The sequence below is a fragment of the Gymnoscopelus braueri genome (assembly GCF_963280865.1).
Source record: "Gymnoscopelus braueri genome assembly, chromosome: 6".
NCBI classification, from domain to species: Eukaryota; Metazoa; Chordata; class Actinopteri; order Myctophiformes; family Myctophidae; genus Gymnoscopelus; species Gymnoscopelus braueri.
Genome location: NC_137607.1, coordinates 1,795,165 through 1,820,281, shown reverse-complemented (window position 1 = coordinate 1,820,281; position 25,117 = coordinate 1,795,165). Strand labels below are relative to the sequence as shown.

The 25,117-nt window shown below is 41.1% G+C and overlaps 2 protein-coding genes across 2 annotated transcripts in view; both read right to left on the bottom strand.

The window, feature by feature from the left end:
• Positions 1-223: 223 nt before the first annotated feature.
• LOC308087514 (uncharacterized protein) lies at positions 224-6,958 on the bottom strand. Its single transcript, XM_080431436.1, has 4 exons — positions 6,940-6,958; positions 5,542-5,567; positions 1,211-1,478; positions 224-928 (listed from the first exon to the last, which is right to left on the bottom strand). The coding sequence occupies exons 3-4, from the start codon at positions 1,467-1,469 to the stop codon at positions 582-584; spliced, it is 606 nt and encodes a 201-aa protein (XP_080287562.1). The 5' UTR covers positions 1,470-1,478; positions 5,542-5,567; positions 6,940-6,958; the 3' UTR covers positions 224-581.
• A 433-nt stretch (positions 6,959-7,391) lies between these two features.
• Positions 7,392-25,117, bottom strand: part of LOC308086394 (uncharacterized protein) — a gene marked incomplete at its 3' end in the record, with an annotated part of 60,585 nt that continues 42,859 nt past the window's right edge. Inside the window, exons 7-10 of the mRNA XM_080429914.1 lie at positions 21,227-21,844; positions 10,319-10,411; positions 8,022-8,120; positions 7,392-7,636 (exon numbers count right to left, since the gene is read on the bottom strand). Of these exons, the coding sequence (XP_080286040.1) occupies positions 7,392-7,636; positions 8,022-8,120; positions 10,319-10,411; positions 21,227-21,844 (1,055 nt within the window). The remainder of the gene's footprint in view (positions 7,637-8,021; positions 8,121-10,318; positions 10,412-21,226; positions 21,845-25,117) is intronic.

Below are 25,117 nucleotides of genomic sequence, written 5' to 3'. Positions count from 1 at the left end.
GGTCGGTCCAGGATGACACCAAGGGTGTGGACTTGGGTGGAGGGGGTGGAAATGGAGCCATCAAATCAGACAATTAGTCACTAATACAGTCTGTGTCAGAGTGAGCAGATACACAAGCCAGTATTGTTTCTATAGCAATCATGCATCAGGAAAACATATATACACACATACACATACCCAGAGACATCAAGTGCCCATGCCCCATACAAAATACCTGTCCACAATGTATACAAATATAATCTGAGCTCCCTGAACAATACAGAGAACAGTCAGCTAAATGCAGAATAAAAGACAAAAATACAGTATTAAAAAGTAACAAGAATGCTTTGATGTCAAACTGTAATCCCTGAACCAGCCAATGTGTGTCCATAAAACAGTGTCCTTGAGCAAGGCATTGCACCTGTCATTGATCATTTACTTTAAAGTTGGCCTGATGACAGTGTCATAAAAAAAAAAAAAAATTAAGTATAATGACGCAACGTCAATGTGTCCAACTTTGTCTTTTCATCTTCAGAAAGAAAGAAAAAAGCAGCAGGAAGTTGCCTGCATACTGAAGGTATTTTCATTACTTCAGTAGAGTTTTACATCAACCCAAGATGTTTAGAGAGTAATGGGTCGAGATCACAGAGAATGAGTATCATGCTTGAACTTGCATCAGTTCCTTTTCCCCTCACTGTATCGATGACAAAACGTGCCTTGTCATCTCTCACCTGCATACCGTCGGCCATCTCCCGCTCAGCATTGGTTAACACCCCCCTCTCAAAGAGTTTGTCCAAGAGATGGTTGAGTACAGGATGCGGAACTCTGTCGATGAAGCTTCTCCGTATGTAAAACAGTCTGTCTTGTGTGTCTTCTGGAAGACTCGGATGGATGGATGGATGCATGGATGGATGGAGGAGAGGAGATGGTAGGAGAGGGGGAAAGGAGTCTAAGATAAGTAGAGTAAAATAGAGAGGGGGAGAGATGGAATGAATCAAAGAGGAGAAAGGAGGAAGAGGGCAGATGAGGGAGAATAATAAGGAAAGGAGAGAAGAGGAGAAATTGAGATCACAGATGAATGAGAGGAGACAAGAAACAGAGGGTGGAGTGACAAAGAGAAGATCTTTAGTTACAATTGTTCTGATAGGGTGGGTGTAAACATTATTGGAATTGGTCCATTCATTCATATCTACCAACAATGACATAGTTCTTCTCTCCTCTCTTCACTTACCTTTGGCTGCGATTTCAAATCTCTCCAGTAGATCTTCCCTCTGGACCTTCTTCAGGATATTCAACATGATGTCAATTTCTTTACCGGGATAGTTCTGTGTGATCTGGTCCACAACGTCCGTGCGCCCAGCATTCTCCAGAGCTCTCTTCCTCAGCGGTTTGAGACCTTCAACATGGCCAGGCTGTTGCAGCCACCACTTGAACCTGTTGAACTCCTCGACATCCAGCTCTTCCAGAGTGTTCAAGATAAGATCCTCCATGGTTGATTCCTGCTGCAAACACATGATGTTAACGTCTCTTAATGCTTTGAAGCTTTAGTTCAACTTATTTATACAAGGGCATATCCACAAATGCACATTTCTGCATTACAGTGTGTGTGTGCGTGTGCGTGTGCGTGTGTGTGTTTGTGTGTGTGTGTGTGTGTGTGTGTAGGATGCACAATCATTGTTTAGTTTATCATTGTCTTCCACGCTATAACATTAATAAGGACTACTGGGGAGAAATAAAAATGGCACAGTCAGTTTACTGTACTTTAGTGAGCTTTCTCTGCAGTTAATGCAGTCAGTTATTCACTACATATACTTTTGTTTCAGTAGAGGTTACTCAAGTGTTCAAAATTAAGTTAAAGAGGTGGTGCCATGGTTTTGCACTTTTTCTGTTTTTCATGTGTCTATGAGGTTGATAGAACTTCATTAAGCCCCCTGGTGGTGTTTTTATGGTGTTTTATGTCTTCTCTGACTATTTTGAGTTTCTACCTGGAGGCTGAAACCTTGAGGGTCAAACGTGCCAATAGAAAAACAGCCCTTTAGTGACATAGTAAAATTATACCCTCCCTTATTATACCCTATACCTTTCAAAACAATCGGGTAAAAATCACAGATTTTACCACAATTTTGCAACATTATGGATGGAACTTAGGAATGTTAGCAATTCTAGCGATTGCTAGCTCTATTCCTATCTCTTACCTACATGTTTAATTAAAAATGTCGATTTTAGCTCTGACATTTATGTCAGACATACTCTACTATGTGAAGAGCCTGCTTTTCTGAACAATGGGCTGCCCTGAGAAGATTCCCAGCATTACTGCCAGAATTAGTCAAAATATATTACATATATATTTTTTTTTTACTCAAATCTTTGCTTCTTGGGTCCCTGGAACAAAATCGTTTTTAGAAGGGGGTCTGCGGCCAAAGACATATCATTTCGGGGGGAATACATTTTTTCTATAGGATTCACAACCCAAAAACATCTTAAGTTTGGTCATGGCGGCCATGTTGGAATTCAAGATGGCAGCAAACCCTGTTTGAGCGAGATTTCATTGTCTGCCATATAGTGCGTTTTCTGCAAAACACACTTTTTACCAGTACTCCTACAGACTTTGTCCAAAACTCACACAAATCGGTACACATTATCTCTGGGGTAATGTGATCCAGATGTATGATTCAGATTCTACAGATCCCATTCCAATTGGCTATGACTGCCTTCCAACATGCACGTGCACACATAGACATGAAAGGGGGCTTCAGCCCCTGCCCTTTTACCCGTCGGCAAAAAAGTGCCCTCTCCAGACAATTCTTTTTTTTTTTTTTTTTTTACCCAAAAATATATTTCAACTGCCCCTTGCGGCCTAGCCTGGGACCAGACGAATCTGCGAGTGCAAAAAAAAATTGCACTCTGGGATTTGGGTCTGGCACCGCTCCATAGAGAATCCATTTCCTGCTCCAGAAGACGTGGGTAACCAATCAGGGCCCAGTATTCGAATATGGGAGACTGTAATTGGTAGTTGGTTTGTAGGTCTAACCAATTGCGTCGCGAGTCATTGTTTTGATCCCGCCCCCTTGGAAAAAAAAAAGTCCTCATAGAAGCACCAGACTCATATCCACGCAGTGATATAGTCTGTCTACGCCAGGCTACTTGCGGCCTATCGGTAAAGCTGACGGAAATGTCAGTGGATGTGTTGGATGCAGCTCAAAGTGAACTTTCCTCAGGTATCTAGTTTGTCGCCGTACGACCTTCCTAGTCTGTGTTATTAAAGAAAAACGGGCGACAAATGACCAAAACTCAATCGAAAATCGCGATCGAAAACCGGCGAAAGTGGCCGTTTTCAAGTTGTTTTGGCCATTATCTCTGGAACAGAAGGTCCAATCTGCTCAGTTCAAAGCTTGTTGAGTGCGTGACTTTGAGGACATTAAGCACGTTATGATACTGTTTCGGGTTTTTGGGCCTACAAGTATGGTAATTGGCCCGGATTCATAAAGGGATTTACGACCATATTTTGTACGTACCGGCATTTAGGGCAAATCCTACACCTGCAGTCGGATTCATAAAAGTTTTTTGGTCTGTGTTTTGTGCGTCAGGTGCGCACGTTCTCAGGTCAGCCCCGAGGCTGTCTTACCAGGGCTGAAATGTGCGTATGTCTTTAGAATGCTTTATTCTTCATGCCAAAATCAATTACAACAGTGGCAAACCTCAAATAAAATATATATATGCCCAACATTTGTCAACACATATATATAAAAAATAAAAAAATAAATGTCAAACTATATATTGCTTGTAGCCTACAGTATGCATCGTATAGACATGATGTAGATTCCACCGCTTTTAATTTATTTTCTAGGCTATCAGTTGCATTTAGAGTTGAATTATTAGGTCCCCGTCCCTCAGTGTGTTTGCCAGCGGGCCATCTCAGGCTCAGCCAAAGTACATGTAAAAATGAAAATAGGCTATGATGCCTTAATGAAACTGCGGAGGGACTGACGCACCTCTGTCCGTGCTGCAGTATTAATTTGTAGGCTAATAGTCTACTGTAGGCTACTCTACTGTATTTTGATCACATGAACACCACACACAACAGATCTAATATTCCCCATTCCGACGTAGGACAGTGATATATTAATCAAAAATGCACTAATTTAATCAATAAGTAATCAATAAGCTCTGGTCCATAATCGGATAGCAGCGTTCCACTTGTATGCTGGATTTCATCATCTTTTTACCTTGGTAAAAGTCCGCAATGTTCATTAGAAAAGGCTTATGTTATATATATCCTTTCCACGTTTTATTAGCCTTTTATTTGGTAATGGGGTTAAACCTTGTAAACTTATTTATTCTCATTACACATGAGAGCATTTATTACGTGATCCGCTTCCAGACAGAACAGTAAGCTGTCAAGGCGATGCGAAGCCGCATCTGTTATCTTTAGACGAGGCGGAGTTGAACTTCAAACTTTCATCAGCGTTGCCAGATGTTGTGAGAGAAATAAGCAACCAGGTCTAGGAAAACAAGCCCAAAAGAAGCAACTGGCACTTAGGCCATTATAAGCACTTTAATTAAACCGTTGTGAGCTTGTAGATCTGCTATATTTAAAATAAATCTTGTAATAAAATGTGCAATATTTGGAAGATTTTTTAAACATTCTAACAACACAAATCTGCCTCCAGCTGGCACAAAACATTTCAGATGGGGCTTATAGGGATAAATTAGCCTACATATTAACTTGGGGGTCCATGTCATAAAAATATTTGAGAACCACCGGTTAAAACAATTGAACAATTGTGAAGCAAGCCCAAATAACCAACTACACTTTAGAAACAAGCCCAAAAAACCGCGGTCCCCAAAGCTACCAATATTTACAAGCAACTTTACAGAAAAATAAGCCCAAATTCGCTTATAATAAGCGGACATGGCAACACTGTGCCGTAAAGTGACAGATTTGATCAGAGAGAAACTGCTGAGTCACGGTTCATGCCTTTTATGGAGCAAAATGGGGCGTGGAGCAATGTAAATGAACCTCTCGGGACTTTCACGCCCAGCTGGCTGTCATTATAATATAGAGCTGGTCGTACGCACGTCTCTGTGATATACGAACCCCTTTGGGAATTGCACGTCCGTTTGTGACTACCAAAATACGACTGGCCTTTACGAACTTTATTTACCCCATATTTACGACCCTCGTTATGAATCGGGGCCATTGTTCGTAAAGTCCAATAGGTGCCCTTGAGAAATTCCAGCCCCTGCCTCTCCAAATCCTTCTGCACGTCCCTGCCTTCCAAAGTTTGCGGGCCCTGAGTAGGCAACCCGGCCTGGCGGAGACATGTGCTCCGAGGAGCACACTTTTCTAGTTGTATATATTGCTCTATTAATGCTGCTTTCTGATTTGCTGTTGTTTGCTGTTTTTAACATGTTCTGTAACGCACTTTGTAACACTATTTAGAAAAGCACTATACAAATACATTCATTATCATTATTATAATCATTATTATTATTATTATTAGAACTAAGATTAAATGAAATGTCTCCATTTTAAGTAAATAAACTGTAAACAGCACTCACCTGAGACAGATGGAGCTTCTGCGTTCCTGATGTGAAATGGAAATAAATGTTTTAATATATATATAATTGAATGAATTATTATCAGCGCTTCAACACATACAGCAGACACAATATCACAGAGGATAAAAGCACAATAAAGCCCTATAAGGTCCATTGTGATCCTGTTCACAGAACAGTCAAGTCTAGGGAGATCCCTGGGGTTCAAGGTGGTGGTGGAGGACTAAGGAGGAGGTGACCTACTTGCATATTATAGATGAAAGGCTATCTGGAGAGAGTATGACCAAACAGTGATCTCTAAGGTCAACCAGAGAGTCAGATTCCTTGGGAGAATGTCAACATTTCTTAACAGAAGAACTCTGTAGATGTTGTCAGGGGCTCTGGTTCAATGTCATTTTGACTACGTCTGTTCCTCTTGGTACAACAACACCCCCAAAACTAAAACAAATAGGCTCCAGACCACCCAGATTAATTCTCAAGCTTGATCCCAGAACTCACCTCCTCCCAGCACATTTTGACATCCTGAAAAGGCTCAGACTAGATGAGAGAGTGACCCAGACTAAGATGTGCATGGTACATAGGATTCTGAATAATGTAGCTCTGAAGTACCTCTGTAGATACTTAGAAAAGGTCAGTGTCGTTCACGACCACGCTACAATGAGGAGACCTACTGACCTGGTTCTAATTCTAATTCTAATTCTAATTCTAATTCAATAGAAACATTGGCCAATGTACATTCAAGCACACAGCAACTGTGGCATGGAATGGGTTAACCTACAGACCTTAACAGTAACAGTTACTATGATTCCTTTAAATCTTCCCTAAAGGGATGGTTAAGGCGGAGCAGAGTCTGGGTCTGGATGTATTGACATGCATGGCTATTTTCACTTTCTGTTTGGCGGTGAAACATCAAAGTTTGATACTTCGCCACGGTCACAACGTTTTCCGAAAACTCTCGCTTTTGATAACTTTTCATCATGAAGGTCTATTGTGAACACTGAGCGAGTTTGAGGTGGATCTAATTACTATACGACTGTACAAACCGTTGAAAAGTTATACCAAAAAATAGGAACTATCAAATATTGACCAGTTAGAAGAGGGGGCGGAGCTAAGTAACACCAAAGTACAAACCTGAGGACCCATGTTATCCCAGCATGATCTGACATGTCTGATGCAACAATGCTACATGCTACCGTTATCAGAAACATGTTAACTGTTATACAATGCAATGTAATGTAATTGAGTGTAAGTGTAATGTAAGTTTAATGTCCAATGAAAACAAAATCAAACAGAACTAAAAAAAATAATATTTTTTGAAGAACGTTACTAGGCTGAAATGGTACAGAATAGTAGGAATGACCCATCATTATTTGGAAAAAAATGACTTTAAACAGCACTGACCTGAGGCAGAAGCAGCTGTTCCTTTTGGTTGTGTTGCACTGGGCTGAGCGTTCCTGTTGTGAAATTCATTTTTTTCTAACTATACTGTATTCAGTAAATCTACCATCCTATACAAATCCTACATTACATTATAGAACCAAACATTGTCAGTAACTTAATTATCATATTCATAGATTATAACTAAGACATATTTTGTCTCTTGAAGATCACCTAATGCAAAGTTAAACCACAGTGACAAACATAAGATTAACTATATATGACAATATTGGGTAAACAATTATAGTTAATATTGTAAGACTTATGAATATACTGGCATTAAAGTGTGAATCTCTTGGAAATATAAAGAGGATAAATGAGAATGACACATGATAGTGAAAGCATCATGGCCTGAAAAGGTATTGTCTTGTACTAATACAATGTTTGGCCTAAAGATGAACCTAAATGAGTATTACTTACAGCTCATCAAGAAGACCCTTCTCATTTGTTTCAAGACCTTTGTAGAAAATGTCTTTGGCTTTTCTGCTGTTAAGGAGATTGTATAGCTCCCTCATCTGATCCTGAGGGGTGATATTGCCCATCACATTGTTGTAGCCCTCCTGGATGATAACACGCTCCTGAAGGAGCATATCCAGGATGGGGGCGACCATGGACACTCTCTGAACCAGGACAGGCCGGTATTCATCGACAAAGTGATTATCTGAAGATAAGTGGAATGAAAATGTAGCTCTTGGTGATACGATGTGCCAAACCCATTTAAACACGTTTCTGAACATTCTACATTTTAAAATGCAAAGACTTTCCATCCCTCTGTTAATGGAATATTAGCAAATGTTTGTATACACTTATATCTGTTTTGGGGGGAATTTAAATGGGCTCATCAATCATTGGATTAGCCAACAAGCCTTCCAGTATAAAAATATATGGATGTAAAGTGATCATGTGAATGGAATGTTAGATCTGTTTCATTATGATGTATGTGACCCTGTTTTAACACACTATATGAAGCACTTAAAGGAATACTACAGACTACAGGTAAAGAATGTGAACAGCTCATAGCACATCTATTCATAGTGTCAGCTTACCTTTAGCTTTAGAGACTCCTGTACTTTTTACTCCTGTTGACGTTGGAATTGACGTTGGTGGGTCAGTGTCTGTAGCTTCATGCTGGTTTAATGTTACAACTATTGTTGAGTTAGAAAAGACAACAGACTTGTATAAGAAACCTGGTATTACCTGACATTAACTGATATTAAATTAATTGCATTTGTGTTAACAAATAAAGTGCAACGTTTTCCTGTACTGTTTTCTGGAACCTGCCTGCTGTACTCTGCGAAATCTAGAAGGGTGTCAGCTTTATAAGGCTTATTTCCATTGTGGTCCTGTTCACAGAACAGTCAAGTCTAGGGAGATCCCTGGGGTTCAAGGTGGTGGTGGGGGACTAAGGAGGAGGAGACCTACTTGGGCTGCTTATTAGCTGACAGGCTATCTGGAGAGAGTATGACCAAAAAAGTGATCTCTAAGGTCAACCAGAGAGTCAGATTCCTTGGGAGAATGTTCACATTTCTTAACAAAAGAACTCTAGAGATTTTGTCAGGGGCTCTGGTTCAATGTCATTTTGACTACGTCTGTTCCTCTTGGTACAACAGCACCCCCAAAACTCAAAAAATAGGCTCCAGACCGCCCTGAATAAATGAGTCAGATTAATACTCAAGCTTGATCCCAGAGCTCACCTCCTCCCAGCACATTTTGACATCCTGAAAAGGCTCAGATTAGATGAGAGAGTGACCCAGACTAAGATGTGCATGGTACATAGGATCTTGAATATTGTAGCTCTGAAGTACCTCAGTAGATACTTAGAAAAGGTCAATGATGTTCACGACCACACTACAAGGGGGAGACCCACTGACCTGGTTCCTGTCTAATTCAATAGAAACATTGGCCATTGTGCATTGAAGCACACAGCAACTGTGGCATGGAATGGGTTAACCTACAGACCTTAAGAGTAACAGTTCCTTTAAATCTTCCCTAAAGGGATGGTTAAGGTGGAGCAGAGTCTGGGTCTAGATGTATTGAAATGCATGGTTCTTTTCTTAGCCTGGTGTCTTACATAGTTGTAGTTGTACATTGTTTAGCTTTTTATATTGTTTTGTTTGTGTTGTTGTATTGTTACATCACATCATGTTACACAACATCATTTGCACATACTGTACATACGGACCGTAATGGTGTGAATGTATGTATTTTACATTATGTTTTGTTATCAATTAAGATGTCAAAATCAAGAACATTGTTACCGAAGGCAAAACCAAGAAGGTAAATATAATAATAATAATAATAATAATAATAATAATAATAATAATAATAATAATCTATCAGATTTATATAGCGCTTTTCCAAGTACCCAAAGACTTAATATGAGGGGAGGAGAAAGAAAAAAAAGACTATAAAAACATTTAGCTGGGGAAAGCAATATTGAAGAGGTGGGTTTTGAGAGCGGTTTTGAAGGATGGGAGGGTGGGGGGGCTTTTGATATAGTTGGGGAGTGCTTTCCACAGGGAGGGGGCAGCAACAGAAAAAGCTCTATTGCACCAGGTTAGGTGCTTGGTCCTGGGGACCTCCAGGCAGAGCCGGATCTACAATTCTAAGACCCGTGAAAATGGCAAAGATTTGCTAAAATGCCACAATAAATTCAAAATAGCTGACTTCCTGTTAGGTTTATGTCACGGCTCCAAAATACCTTTTGTAAATCGGGACATGATACCGGTGTGTACCAATTGTTATACATGTAGGTGAAACCTACATGTCAGAACAGGGAGCAGAGCTCAGTAACACTAACGAAGGACAAGGACTTTAAACCGAGTCCAAAAGTGGCTACGAAAAGCATGTCAAAAGTTATTGCTAAAGATATTAACTATGAAATATCGACCAATCAGAAAAAGGGGCGGGGCTAAGTTACACCAACGAAGGACGAGGACTCTCAACCAAATCAAATGACGCGACTCACAAGTCTGTACGACAAACCATTCAAAAGTTATAGCAAAAGATAAAAACCATCAAACATCAACCAATCAGAAAAAGGGGCTGGGCTAAGTAACATCAATGAAGGACATGGATTTTTTTTATTAAACTTAATTTAATTAAACCCTCTATTCTTAGTAAACTGGACCTCAGTTGGCTCTGTACTTGGACAGATTGTTTTCCGTGTACACCAAATCTCTTCATCAAAAATAGCTGATCTACAAGATCACAATGTGATGCATTGCAACGCATTGTGAGCTTGTAAATCTGCTATTTTTGGATAATGTTCCCCCAGAATATGGATGCTGGGGTTCAAGTAGTTAATCAGTTTATTGAAGACGTCTATTCATAGTCAGCTCACCTTCATCTTTAGAGACTCCTGTTGTTGATGTTGAACTTGAAATTGGTGGGTCAGCGTCTGTAGCTTCATGCTGGTCTGATGTTACTATTTTGTCTGAAAAGACAACAGACTTGAATAAGAAACCTGCTATTAAAATCATTTAATTTTGCCCCCTACAAAATTGACATTTGGTAGGGGGCGCTATTGAGCTATTAGGTCACACCCCTTTTTGAGACCTTTAAAATACGTAATTCTTCGCCACTTGTGATGTGTGCAAAGTTGTGTTACTTTTTGAGTAAGTTTAGGCTCTCAAAAATGTTCCTAATTTTTTGGTATGTTATTTATGTTATACCCAATAGTAACAGAATCCAAACAGAATTGCAAACAGACCACTAGGGGGCGAACCCATCTCGTTTGTGATGTTTTTTAAAAACCTTATGGCCATACCTAACACCATGCCAAAATCCAAAAACTAGTTACCAAGTGCACAATTTGTATGATTTTTACATATTCCCTCCCAGCTTATACTATAAGCTAGGCATTTTAAGCTCCCGGCAGCCATCGTGGTCGCCATCTTGAAAATGATGCCTTTTCAGAAGTTTGATTTTCTTAAATTAGTTGTAGTTACCAAGTGCACAATCATGATGATTTTTGACGAATTCCCTCTCAGCTAATAGCTACTTTTACATAACCGTTTAAAAAAATATCATTGTTACTATATCTTTCTTTGAGATTTACATTGACACAAGCAAACAGACTAATGATACCTTTCAAAACAATCGGGTAAAATTTTACCGTGATTTTGCAACATTATGGATGGAACTTAGGAACGTTAGCAATGCTAGCGATTGCTAGCTCTATTCTTATCTCGTACCTACATGTTTAAGCTTTTATTTCATATTTACATGTCAATTTTAACTCTGACATTTATGTCAGACATATTACTATGTAAAGAGCCTGCTTTGCTGAACAATGGGCAGCCCCGAGCCGAGAAGACCGTCTCTCCGCCAGAATGTGTCAAAATATATATATATATATTTTAAATGAGGGGAATCCGTTTGGAGGTGCAAGGCACCGGTGGTTCCGGTCATGTGTTCCGGTCGCCTGATGACGTAAAGTTATTTACGCTCCAGACCGGATCAGAAACCCGAAAATGGTATTGATCCCAGGCTATATCAACTGTAGCATTATAATTTTGCTTAGAAAGAAAGATCAGAAGGCTAAAAATACACCAGGGTAACATGTGGTTAATATGCTATCAACATGTTTGTTTTCTAGACCCTTAAAGGTCTGTAACTGTGGGAGTGTATAAATGTAACCAAATGGACATGTAATAAATGTTGGTTACATTTATACACACTCTGAGTACTAGGTTTGGGGGGTCCGTTGTCTAATGCATAGGCTAGAAAATGGAGGGTCCTTGAAATGACTAAAGTATGAGAACCACTGGTCACACGTCCCAGACTCTTCTCTCTTCTCTAAAACACTCTGGACAACACTCTACACGTCTTAGACTCTTCTCTCTTCTCTAAAACACCCTGGACAAAGCTCCACACGTCCTAGACTCTTCTCTCTTCTCTAAAACACCCTGGACAACCCTCCACACGTCCTAGACTCTTCTCTCTTCTCTAAAACACCCTGGACAACGCTCCACACGTCCTAGACTCTTCTCTCTTCTCTAAAACACTCTGGACAACACTCTACACGTCTTAGACTCTTCTCTCTTCTCTAAAACACCCTGGACAACGCTCCACACGTCCTAGACTCTTCTCTCTTCTCTAAAACACCCTGGACAACGCTCCACACGTCCTAGACTCTTCTCTCTTCTCTAAAACACCCTGGACAATGCTCCACACGTCCTAGACTCTTCTCTCTTCTCTAAAACACTCTGGACAACGCTCCACACGTCCTAGACTCTTCTCTCTTCTCTAAAACACTCTGGACAACGCTCCACACGTCCTAGACTCTTCTCTCTTCTCTAAAACACTCTGGACAACCCTCCACACGTCCTAGACTCTTCTCTCTTCTCTAAAACACTCTGGACAACGCTCCACACGTCCTAGACTCTTCTCTCTTCTCTAAAACACCCTGGACAACGCTCCACACGTCCTAGACTCTTCTCTCTTCTCTAAAACACTCTGGACAACACTCCACACGTCCTAGACTCTTCTCTCTTCTCTAAAACACTCTGGACAACGCTCCACACATCCTAGACTCTTCTCTCTTCTCTAAAACACCCTGGACAACGCTCCACACGTCCTAGACTCTTCTCTCTTCTCTAAAACACTCTGGACAACGCTCCACACGTCCTAGACTCTTCTCTCTTCTCTAAAACACTCTGGACAACGCTCTACACCCCCTAGACTTTGGAACAAACTCCCCCTCACCCCCTAGCACTCACCTCTTCAGACTCCACCTTACAGTAGAGCACATGTAGCAGATCTACAAGCACACAACAGATGTACAAACACTCAACAGATCTACAAGCTCACAATGCACCGCGATGTGACACGTTATAAGTTTGTTAAGTCTGCTGTTATGGGCCCATTTGGTTAAACTGAGGTTTTAGTGTCCAGTATGAGGGGCCGTTTAGGCCAAAAATAATGAAACACTTTCACACACGCTAACGAGACAGTCTTATACTTACTACTGAAATGCTTTTACATTCAATTTTGAGACACTTTCACACACACTGATGAGACACTCTTACATATACTACTGAAATGCTAAACGTTCAATATTGAAACACTTGCACACTCACTACTGAAACACTCTCACATACATACATACTTTGTAAATCGATGCACGTTCATATATGAAACTTTATACATACTCATCTGAACACTTACGCATACATATGCGAAACACATACACATACATATATACTTCTGTGCCATATACACATGCATACGAAATGCTTGCACGCATACAAGTTAAACATTTATACATTTATATCTGAAACACTCACACATACACATATGAAAAGGCTGCATGTATATCGCTGAACACTTGTACATTTACAACTGAATTTCTTGTATATTATTACAAACTAAAATGAAAACTTTAGATGCATGTGCAAGCCTTTCACATGTATTCATACGAGTCATTTCAGTAGTATGTATAAATAAATTCAATAATATATATACACATCATTTCAGTGATATGTATAAGTGAGTTCAGTATAATGTATAAAATAATTTCACATGTATTCATACAAGTGATCTAAGTAGTATGTATAAATGATTTCAATAGTGTATATATACACAATTTTTAAAGCATGTACAGATCATTTCACATGTATTCATACAAGTAATATCAGTGATGTATATAAGTAATTTTGATAGTATATATAAATCATTACAATAGCATGTATAGATCATTTAACTATAATGTATACAATAATTTCACATGTATGCATACAAGAAATCTCAGTAGCAAACGGAAGTGGTTTCAGTAACACCGGAAGGCACAGGCAGGTGCGCGCGCACACTAGGAAGAAACTTCCAGAGAGAAGGAGAAGATAAGAAGGAGAAGACAAAGGCAGCATGCAGAGATGCTCATAGGCTTGCGTCTCTGACGCACAATATTGCGAAGGGACGCATTCATGACACCGTCATGGCGTCCATGGGACGCACTAGAGTTGTCACCAACAACAGAGAAAAATATAAAAATAATTCGCGGTAAAATATTTTACAAATCCACGGGACACCACCATTTTGCATGGCCACGTCCTACTTTATCCTACTTTATAAACAATAAAATCCACTTAGAAATCGTCTTAGAAAGACGATACAAATATCAACTAGAAAAAGTGCTCCTCGGAGCACAGGTCTCCGCCAGGTCAGGTAAGTTATTGTGGCCTCCTGGTGGCGCTATAATAGGCCAATGTGAAAAGGGTGGCATTTCTTCCTCGGCCTAGTGGGAATGTGCGTGCAAATTTTCACGGAAATCACACGCCGCGTTCATGATTTCAGACATTTTGTTCAAAACGGACCAATCCTGCAAACTTTGGAAGTCAACCTTAGCCAATCAGGATGGAATATGAAATATCGGACAGATGCGTCTTGATCACATGACTATAGAGATACTGTGTACCGATTTGTGTGATGTTTGGATAAAATCTGAAGGATTAATATCCAAAAATGTATTTGACATAAGTCGGCCTCCTGGTGGCGCTGTAAAAAGCAGATGTGAAAAATGCAGTGCAGATGTTTTTCCTTGGCCTCTAGGGAGTAGGCGTGCAAAGTTTCACGCAGATCGGTGCAGTTATAGTTAAAAATGCAAATCGGCCTGTTATAGCGCCACCATGAGGCTGATGTGAAAAGTTTTAAGTGCTATTTCTTCCTCGGCCTAGTGGGAATGTGCGTGTGCAATTTTATGCAAATGGCAAGCTGCGTTCATGATTTGAGGCAGTTTGTTCAAAACGGACCAATCCTGCAAACTTTGGATGGTAACCTTAGCCAATGAGGATGGAATATGGGAAATCGGACAGATCAGGGTTGATCACATGACTATAGAGATACTGTGTACCGATTTGCATGAGGTTTGGTTAAAAACTGTAGGAGTAATGGGAAAAAATGGGTTTTGCACAAATCGGCCTCCTGGTGGCGCTATAACAGGCCCATGTGAAAAATTTGAGGCAGAGGTTCTGAATTGGCATCCAGGGAGTGTGTGTGCACAGTTTCGCTGCGACCGGGCCAACGGTGCCGGAGATTTGGTGGTAACACACAGACAGGACACACGGACGGACACACGGACGGACGGACGGACAGGGGCGAAAACATACTCTCTCGCCATGCCTTTCGGCCTGGCGGAGACAATAATAATCCATGGGAGCCGCCATTTTGCGCATGCTCAGACCGAATTCTTTAGGTAACGCGTAGTCCGCGCAGTTGAAACGTGACTATTTTCGGCTGCTAGGGTTCAAGTGGTTAATGTAAAAAAAAATAAAAAATCATATCACACAATGATTTGGCGGACCCCCTGTAGTAACTCTGAGGACCCCCTGTTGAAGCCCCCTGCTCTACTCTATTTAATCTAAATGAATGGATAAGTTATGGAACTGCCCCTGTATTGTCATTACAGCCATTTCCTTTAAATCAGTGGTTCTCAACCAGTGGTCCTTGAGGGGGTCCCCAGCAAAAGGTTTTAATACATTTTCACCCCTTTATCCATATTGTATATGTTGGCTATTCAATAATAGCAGATATACAATAAATAAAAATAAAAGATTAATGTTAGTGGCACCAAAAAGATTCTGAGGGCAACACAAAACCCCCCGTTGACAAAACCGTCCCGGGGGGCACCGAACGGGTCCGCACTGACCCCAAATAGCTGATGTATAGGCTATATGGGTGGTTAAACTGCTGGGGACCCCCAGAACACTTCCAAGGACCCCCCTGGTAGTGATGCGCGGCAGCGCGGGATGGGCGGGTCTCTGTCTGTCTGTCTGTCTGTCTGTCTGTCTGTCTGTCTGTCTGTCTGTCTGTCTGTCTCTGTCTCTGTCTCTGTCTGTCTGTCTGTCTCTAAATGAAGAAAAAAAAACCTGACCACGCATCACCCCCCAGGGGAGTCCCCGGACCCCACTGTGAGCACCGATGCGCGCATCTTCAACAGGAGTTGGATGGGATGGCCTAGCGTGTTTAATCAAATGAATACATAGATACATTTTGATTGGTCAAAAGTCTAGCAAACTCGTGTGGATTAGCCTACGGAGAAATTTTAATGAAGTTTTGATCGGGGAGCTACGCATTTATGGTTCTCTTTGTGTCAGTCTGTGCGACGTATGGTTCGCGGCCCCGGCCGGAGCGGCTTGGAGCGGCAGGCGGTCCTTGAGTAAATGTACTTAGTTACTTTACACTGTCGATTGGTCTATATCCAGCCCAAGTCTGTATCATCATACATTTCTACCATTTGAAAATAGCAGATCTACAAGCTCACAGATCTGTAGATCTGCTATTTTCAAAAGATTTGTATATGTCATACAGAAAACTTGTGAAATGGGACATTCTGCATACTGAGTAGTATACTTTCTACTTTTGGTAGGCCTATTTTATTTTTTGTAGGCTACATTTACTCAAGTAGGCTACATTTTTTATTCCGGACTTTATACTTAAAGGTAGGGTAAGTGATTTGCGTTGGTTAAAATAATTGTTAAATAGCTCTATATTCTGATAGTACTCATTGCTATAGAGTGTTTGTTCAGTATTAGGAGTCTCCTTGTCTCTCCACCTCTTTATTAAACAGAAAATGCATTTTCGTTTCAGTTTCAGTTTCATTTCCAATTTTATCCAACCAGGACAGAGAACTCAATCAGGATACAGATTAAACAAGTGAAATTGGAAGTAATGACACTAAGAAATGAGCATGCAAAATTGGAACTGGAACACTATACAAATTAAGCTTAAAAATTGGTACTTTCTCCTGATTGGCTGAGATTTTGACACCTACCGAAAAATGTATTTTCTGTTTATTAAAGAGCTGGAGAGACAGGGAGACATCTGTTACTGAACAAACACTCTATAACAATGATTACTATCAGAATATAGTGTTTTAACCTTTTAACAAAATACTTTTTGTTTTAACCAAAAAATATCACTTACCCTACCTTTAACTGTTACTTTGTAACAGAGTATTTCTACATTGCAGTATTGATACTTAAAGTAAAAATGTGAGTACTTTTTTTTCTCCACTGACTGTATCCATGTCCAGTCCAACCACGAGGTTAGTGCCAGGGACCACCATATAATATTTATGGTGTTTTTCACAATTTGTCAAATATTTTTGAAAATAGCAGATCTACAAGCTCACAATGCATCGCATTGTGAGATTGTAGATTGGATATTTTCAAATAGCTGATATAGGCTATATATGGTTAAAGTGGTTATACTGCTGGGGACCCCCAGAACACTCCCGAGTCCCAAGGACCCTGGTAGTGATGCGAGGGTCTCTCTCTCTCTCTCTCTCTCTCTCTCTCTCTCTCTCTCTCTCTCTCTCTCTCTCTCTCTCTCTCTCTCTCTCTCTCTCTCTCTCTCTCTCTCTCTCTCTCTCTCTCTCTCGATCGCACGCGCGCTCTCTCTCTCTCTCTCTCTCTCTCTCTCTCTCTCTCTCGATCGCACGCGCGCTCTCTCTCTCTCGCTCTCTCGCTCTCTCTCTCTCTCTCTCTCTCTCAGGCCGTCGATTTATATATTGTTTTGTTGAACTTGTGCTCCGTGGCGGGGCGGGTTATGAAAAAAACCTGACCCGCGCATCACCCCCCATGGGGGTCCCCACTCCCCGGAGCCCATTTTGAGCACCAGTGCACTCATCCAATGGGATGGCCTATACTAGATTGTTTAATAAAATTAATAGGCCTACATAAATGCATTTTGATTGGTCAGAGGTGTAGCAGTCACCAGCGAATTTCCACAAAATATGACTGATTGATTGATTGATTGATGTAGTTTATTTAGAAAGACATGAGAATAGTACATGACAGTACATAACAGTACATGGAAGTACAAATTCACAATACAAGGTCTACTAAACTGGAAACCCTCATTAAGCATTACGCTTGTTTAAGATGAGGACCCCATGCACACAAATCATGATGAAATATAAGAGGCAGGCAGATATACACACTACTATACAGAATGTCATACAATCAGCTTTCAGGTTACTGGTATGACGAGAGAAAAAAAAAAAAAAATATATATATATATATACAAAAGAGGAAAATGAAAGAGGGGGGGGGGGGGGTAGGGAGGGGTAGGTTAAGACTTAGACAGGGGCCATTTTCGAATTGCAGCCTCCTGAAGGTGTATCTTTAGGGCAGTTTTGAAAGTGAGTAGGGTTTTACACTCCTTTACTCCTTTTGGTAGGGCATTCCACATTTTTGATGAATAGCATGAGAATGAGTTCATACCCTTAGTTGAGCCAAATCTGGGTTGAACATGATCAGTGGAGCTGCCTCTGGTGTTATGATCATGGACTTCATTAACATTTTTGAAGTATTTTGACAAATACAGGGGGATCCCAATGTTGTGGTGTATCTTGAAGACCAGGCCCATAGCAAGTTGCTGTACTCTGTCCTCAACCCTAAGCCATCCAATCCTAGCAAAATGAGCAGGGGTTAGATGGGTTCTGTGATTGAGGCCAAGAAGTAGCCTTACAAGTTTGTTTTGGGATGTTTGGAGCCTTGTTTTTAAGGCCTTGGAGGTGTTGTGATACCATGAAGTGCATGCATAATCATAATGACCTTGAATGAGGGCCCCTGCAAGAATCTTCAGAGTATTCTTACTGACTAGGCGATCAATCCTCCACAAATAGCGTGTTGTTCGGTTGACATTTTTGATCACTTTTTCGGCGTTTTTGTTACCGGAGAGGTTTGCCTCCAAGATGGAGCCCAGGTAGGTAATTTCATCCTTTCTTTTGATGACATTATCACCCACTTTGATCGTGAAACTCTCTGCCTTGCTAAGGTTAGGACTGGACCCAAAGAGGATGGATTCAGTTTTACCCAGGTGTAATGAAAGTTTGTTGTCAGAGAGCCAGATGCAGATCTTGTTGAGTTCGGAGCTGAGAGTTTTCTCAACCTGCAGCCTGTCCCTGTCCGAGACTAGCAGGGCCGAGTCATCTGCGAACAGGAACAGCTTGCAGTCGCAGGCCGATGACATGTCATTCACATATATCAGGAACAGTAAAGGTCCTAGTATACTTCCTTGTGGGACACCACAAGTCACAGGGAGGGGGGGGGACTGGGTGCCGTTTACTTCCACCACTTGCTCCCTCCCTTCCAGGTAGGATCTCATCCAGTTCACTGACGTATCATCAAAACCTATTGCTTTGAGCTTATTGATCATAATTGGGTGATTGACGGTGTCAAAGGCCTTTTGGAGGTCCAGCATGACCATGCCGCAATATTTGCCCTTGTCGACATCTTGTTTGATAGAGTCGTTCAAATAGAGAAGGCATGTGTCAGTGGAGTGGTTTGTTCTGAAACCAGATTGGAATTTGTAAATTAGATTTTTTTCGGCAAGATACTTATCGACCTGTTCATAGACTATTTTTTCCATGACTTTCGAGATGGAGCTAAGAATAGAAATAGGGCGGTAGTTGCCAGGGTCTAATTTGTTTCCTTTTTTGTACAGAGGGGTCACCCTTGCTTTTTTGAAATCGTTAGGGACCCGTCCCTGTATGATGGAGAGGTTTATTATGTGGGTAATGATTGGAGCAATGGAGGCGGCCGAGTCTTTTAGAAATTTGGCGGGGATATTGTCGAGGCCTGTGGCTTTGTGTTGATGAAGAGCACTCAATTTTTTAAACACCTCTTCTGTTTTCACAGGGGAGAGTTTAAAATCATCTTTCCGTACACCCTGTTTTTTGTAAAATGAGTCAACATGTTCTTCACCATAGCACCCAGAGTGAGGGGGAAGTTTTTCAACCAAATCTGAGGTTATGGTCGTGAAGAATATGCTGTCCGAATAAATAAAAGACGCATTTTCGCTCCGCGAAATTTCGTCTTTGATGTGGAAGCTTGCATTGACTTTATAAGGTTTTAAAAAACAGGCGAAAAAAAACTTATTTATTTGCATGAAGAATTCGCCCGGTGTGTAAGGACCTTACACTGCTGCGTAGGTGATATATTAGTATTCGATATCGAATTAATTAAATTGGGTCCCCTCCATGCTGCCTTTGTCTTCTCCTTCTTATCTTCTCCTTCTCTCTGGAAGTTTCTTCCTGGTGTGCGCGCGCACCTGCCTGTGCCTTCCGGTGTTACTGAAACCACTTCCGTATGCTACTGAGATTTCTTGTATGCATACATGTGAAATTATTGTATACATTATAGTTAAATGATCTATACATGCTATTGTAATGATTTATATATACTATCAAAATTACTTATATACATCACTGATATTACTTGTATGAATACATGTGAAATGATCTGTACATGCTTTTAAAATTGTTTATATATACACTATTGAAATCATTTATACATACTACTTAGATCACTTGTATGAATACATGTGAAACTCTTTTATACATTATACTGAACTCACTTATACATATCACTGAAATTATGTGTATATATATTATTGAATTTATTTATACATACTACTGAAATGACTCGTATGAATACATGTGAAAGGCTTGCACATGCATCTAAAGTTTTCATTTTAGTTTGTAATAATATACAAGAAATTCAGTTGTAAATGTACAAGTGTTCAGCGATATACATGCAGCCTTTTCATATGTGTATGTGTGAGTGTTTCAGATATAAATGTATAAATGTTTAACTTGTATGCGTGCAAGCATTTCGTATGCATGTGTATATGGCACAGAAGTATATATGTATGTGTATGTGTTTCTCATATGTATGCGTAAGTGTTCAGATGAGTATGTATAAAGTTTCATATATGAACGTGCATCGATTTACAAAGTATGTATGTATGTGAGAGTGTTTCAGTAGTGAGTGTGCAAGTGTTTCAATATTGAACGTATAGCATTTCAGTAGTATATGTAAGAGTGTCTCATCAGTGTGTGTGAAAGTGTCTCAAAATTGAATGTAAAAGCATTTCAGTAGTAAGTATAAGACTGTCTCGTTAGCGTGTGTGAAAGTGTTTCATTATTTTTGGCCTAAACGGCCCCTCATAGTCCTGGAGCTGTTATTTGAGTACATTATTGTAAAGACAGCACACTTGTAAAGTTGTATATGAACCACATAAGGACTTATGTTTTGTTCTTGAGATTAACATTTTTACACTTGGTAGGCTAGGCCTATACCATTTATTTATTTTGGTTAAAATTTTAATTTAATGTTAAGATATTAATGTTTGAAGGAGAGTGATTAGCCTATACAAATAAATCATCAAAACATCAGCCAGAGAATGGTCACTGATTTGCTGTTTGGTACATCTCCTTTAATGAGTAAAGACTAGTTTCTCTCACCTTGTCTCCTTCCTTCTTCTTGGAACATCTGGTTGGTGTAGTGGCTTCCACCGTTCTTCTTCACCATCTGGTTGATTTTATCCAGCAGCTCAGTGACCTGAGAGGGATCCTTTCTTTCGTTGTGAAAGACATGATAAACACCACTATATTTGCTGATTAATTCTTGTAGTTCTGGAGAATCATTCAAAAACTCTTCAATTGGACCTTCAAGCTTGTCACCATGAGTGAAGAGAATCATGGTGTATTTATCTGAACTTTGTCCAAATTCTTTCTGAATCTTTGCCACAACGTTTTTCTCCTCTTCTGTGAATCTCCCTAGTTTGATCACAGCCAGGAACGCATGAGGACCAGGAGCAGCATAAGAAATACAGTTTCTGACCTCTTTAATGGTTTCAGTATTACTGAACCCAGTGTCAAACAAGCCTGGAGTGTCAATAACAGAAACCTTTCTACCATCCACTACACCACTGGCCTTATTACAGCTCAATGTCACAGAATCGGGTGAAAACGTGGATTTAAATGCTTCAGAACCCAGGATGGTGTTTGTTGTGGCACTCTTTCCAGCTCCAGTCTTCCCCACCATCACAATACGAAGTTCTTCATCATTTGTTATGAGATCTGATGAATGAAGAAAGAAAGGAAGACAGAAAGACATCAATAATGTATGAATTAATCATTTGAAGTGTGTTAATTAGTTAGTTAGTAAGTTTGATCATTCGGCCTGGCGAAGAGGTGGACATTTGGAGCTCCACATAGGTAAGCTCTGTGTGCAGATAGTAAGCTATCTATAACTTGGAGGAGCTATTGAGTGCTTCTACTTTGCTCCGCTCGGTTTGGCTTGTGTCATCTCGATCAGGAGTTTGTTGTTTGTTTGCAGATTTTCGACATGTGTACGTACAGGCGATACACGGTCTGGTCAACCTGTATTGCGGCACGGAGGGTTTCTTGTCCTTTTCGTTGAAACTCTCCCGTTTGCCTCGGACTTGGGGACTGCGTCTACCCTGTAACAAGATTGCGGGAAGCTGTGTATAGTTGGCTTATGCGACAGTTGAAACACACACGTGCAAGTTCTTTGTTCTTCCAGGGTGAGCAGGTCATGAGATCCCTCTAACCCCAGCGAGTGAACCGACCACAGGCTTGCTTTTTGTGTTACCCTTTTGCGTTTCACAGTGAACGGGTCTGAGCCTTCTCGACCTAGCAAGCGGGCGTACACATTCAAGTCACAAGCACACTATACAGTCCTTTTTTATCCTCCCTGTATAAGGCCACGGGCTAATACACAGGCGAGTGACAGTATGTGCAGCGGGGGTAGGAAATGTACAAGAGGTTTTTACATTGTTTTTTCCACACTTTTGCAAGCCTTAGACGTTGATAAATCACTTGGTGTGTATTGTATCGCAATGGCTTTTCTCTGCCTGTCTTGTGATGTCTGCATGTCCGCAGAGGACTCGCATGACTCCTGTATGCTTTGCTGGGGCTAGACCATGCACGTTTGGCATATGAGGACCCATGCGGGCTGCGCGCATGGTGGCATACTAGGGGAACGACCGTATGCGATTGGCTCAGTACAGAAACATGCAGGCCTTGGTTTCACAGAGGCTACCCCAGTTGGTTCTCGATAGCAGTGCTATCTGTTTTACCCCCTTTTCCCATGATCGACTCGATGATGTACAGCAGGGCTACTCAACTTAAGATGGCTCAGGGGCCACTCAGCAAAATACCAAAAGTCCAAGCTAAAAATGACGGTCCTATTTTGGATTTTTCGATTTTGTAACACACACTACGCATTGTTATTGTTATAATAAAATGTACATTTTGACATCATATTCTTTTCACTGTACCTGTTTATTTTGTGTACATGTCCAGTGGCATCAGTTCAGCAAAAGCTAAGGTATGGCAAGGTTAGGGTTGCCAACTCCCAGAGATTGAAATAAGGGACACCTACCCTGGCCGAAAAAAAATGGGGGTCAAACCCCCCAAAAAACCCGAAATGCATAGAAAACTATTAACAATTGATGTTTGTTTTTGAAAAAAAAATTAGCAACCCATATATTTGAACGGAAATGTATATTTTTATCCTGTGCTTAAACAAATTTAAAATTTATTTTGTTTTGGTTTGACCATGAGGGGCCGCCAAGACGCTGCGTTGGGGCCGCATGCGGCCCGCGGGCCGCGGGTTGAGTAGCGCTGATTTACAGGGTCAAGATGTGGAGCCATCGGTGGCTTTAGATAGCCCCGTGCTGGCCGAGACGTCCCTTGGACCCCTGCAATTAACACGGCTTATCAGACCAGATGGCGCGTGTTCAGTGCGTGGTGTGACAGTCATGATGCCGTTCCAGAGACCTGTACTGTCCAGACTGTACTGCAGTTTTTGCAGTCATTGCTGGATGCAGGCCGAGCGGCGTCTACACTGAAGGTGTAGACGCACCACATTAATGTGGTCCCTTCTAACCGGGTGGAACAAGCCGTTTTGGGGGTTGCCGACGCTTCTGTGGAGACGGACGTCTGCTCCCTGTTGTAAGGACTTCAGCTCAACCCTTTCTGATAGGTGAGTTTGAGCTTTTTCTTTTCCTAGCTTACAGAGTAATCTGATAGTGTGTATATCATATTGGAGTGATCCAATATAGCGCTACATAATGAAGGTTAAGTATGTAACCATGGTTATGTGAGCGATTGGATCACTCCAATCATCTTGCGGTGTTCTAGGGTGCCTCGAGAAGGAGGTGCTGCGTAGGAATTTGGGCAGTGCAGAGGGCGGCGCCCCTAGCCGCGGCACACTCCCGTACACAGATCAATCTGTAAGTCTACCTCCGGGCCTGCCGCAGAGGGATATATCATATTGGGGTGATCCAATCGCTCACATAACCATGGTTCGTTCTCTGTCTGCCTTGACAAATAATAATAATAATAATAATAATAGGTCCAGAAATCTTTCTGGACCTTTCTCATATAACTTGCTACACTTGTACAGTTTGGGTTCCTGAACATTTGCAGATATGGAGTCATCACTACCCCCCCCCCCCCCCCATACATTATTTTGGCCATAACCAAATAATGTATTTAGCATAATTTCTCCTGAACTAAACATGACAATAATCAAGCTTGAGGAACTGAATATAACATGGCGTCACATTGAAATTCAATGGATGAGGCTGCCATGTTATATTATTACTTTGAATGCTGAGCTCGTTCTTGATAGGTGATTCTACCTCTTATTTGATGGTCAAGGTTTACATTGATGCCATTTCATGTAAAACAGAGGTTCTCAAACTATGGGTCGGGACCCCTAGTGATCATAAAACACTGTCGAGTTGCACTGAACAGCCTCCAACCTGCCACCAAACAGGCGATCTGATGAGCGTTGGCCATGGCGTTGTGACATTGCCTGAACCAATCAAATTAACAATTAAATGAATAAATAATAGGAGCGGAATTGTGGAAATGAATGAAGAAACAGCGCGGCGTGCCCATGCATGTGTGCGTGCGCACACACACGCACGCACGCACGCACACACGCACACGCACACGCGCGCGCGTGTGTGGAAGCAGTCTCCTTTAAATATTTTGTATCCATACACATCATGCACAAACACTAACTGCGGGGCTTACAAGCATTAATAGGCACTGTAACTGTACATTCACGTCATGGCCTGCCTGCCTGCTGCTGCTGGCCAGTGTTGCCAGATTTTGCGAGAGAAATAAGCAACCAGGTCTATGAAAACAAGTACTTGTTTTCATACTTCTCTATGTATTCTGAGGTGATTCATTCTACTGGTTGTTTCTACTTTACACAGCTGGCGTGCAAGAAGCGGCAGCAGCGTTTCCATGTCTGCTTATTATAAGCGACTTTCGGCTTGTTTTTCTGTTTTATTGCGGGTTCAATTTTTTTGG

Bases quoted from the DNA above. Each gene is read 5' to 3' on its own strand.
- LOC308087514 (XM_080431436.1), bottom strand. From the start codon at position 1,469: ATGGAGGATCTTATCTTGAACACTCTGGAAGAGCTGGATGTCGAGGAG. The intron at 929-1,210 runs GTAAGTGAAGAG...TACTTATCTTAG, and splicing joins ATTTGAAATCGCAGCCAAAG to ACTCCTTTCCCCCTCTCCTA.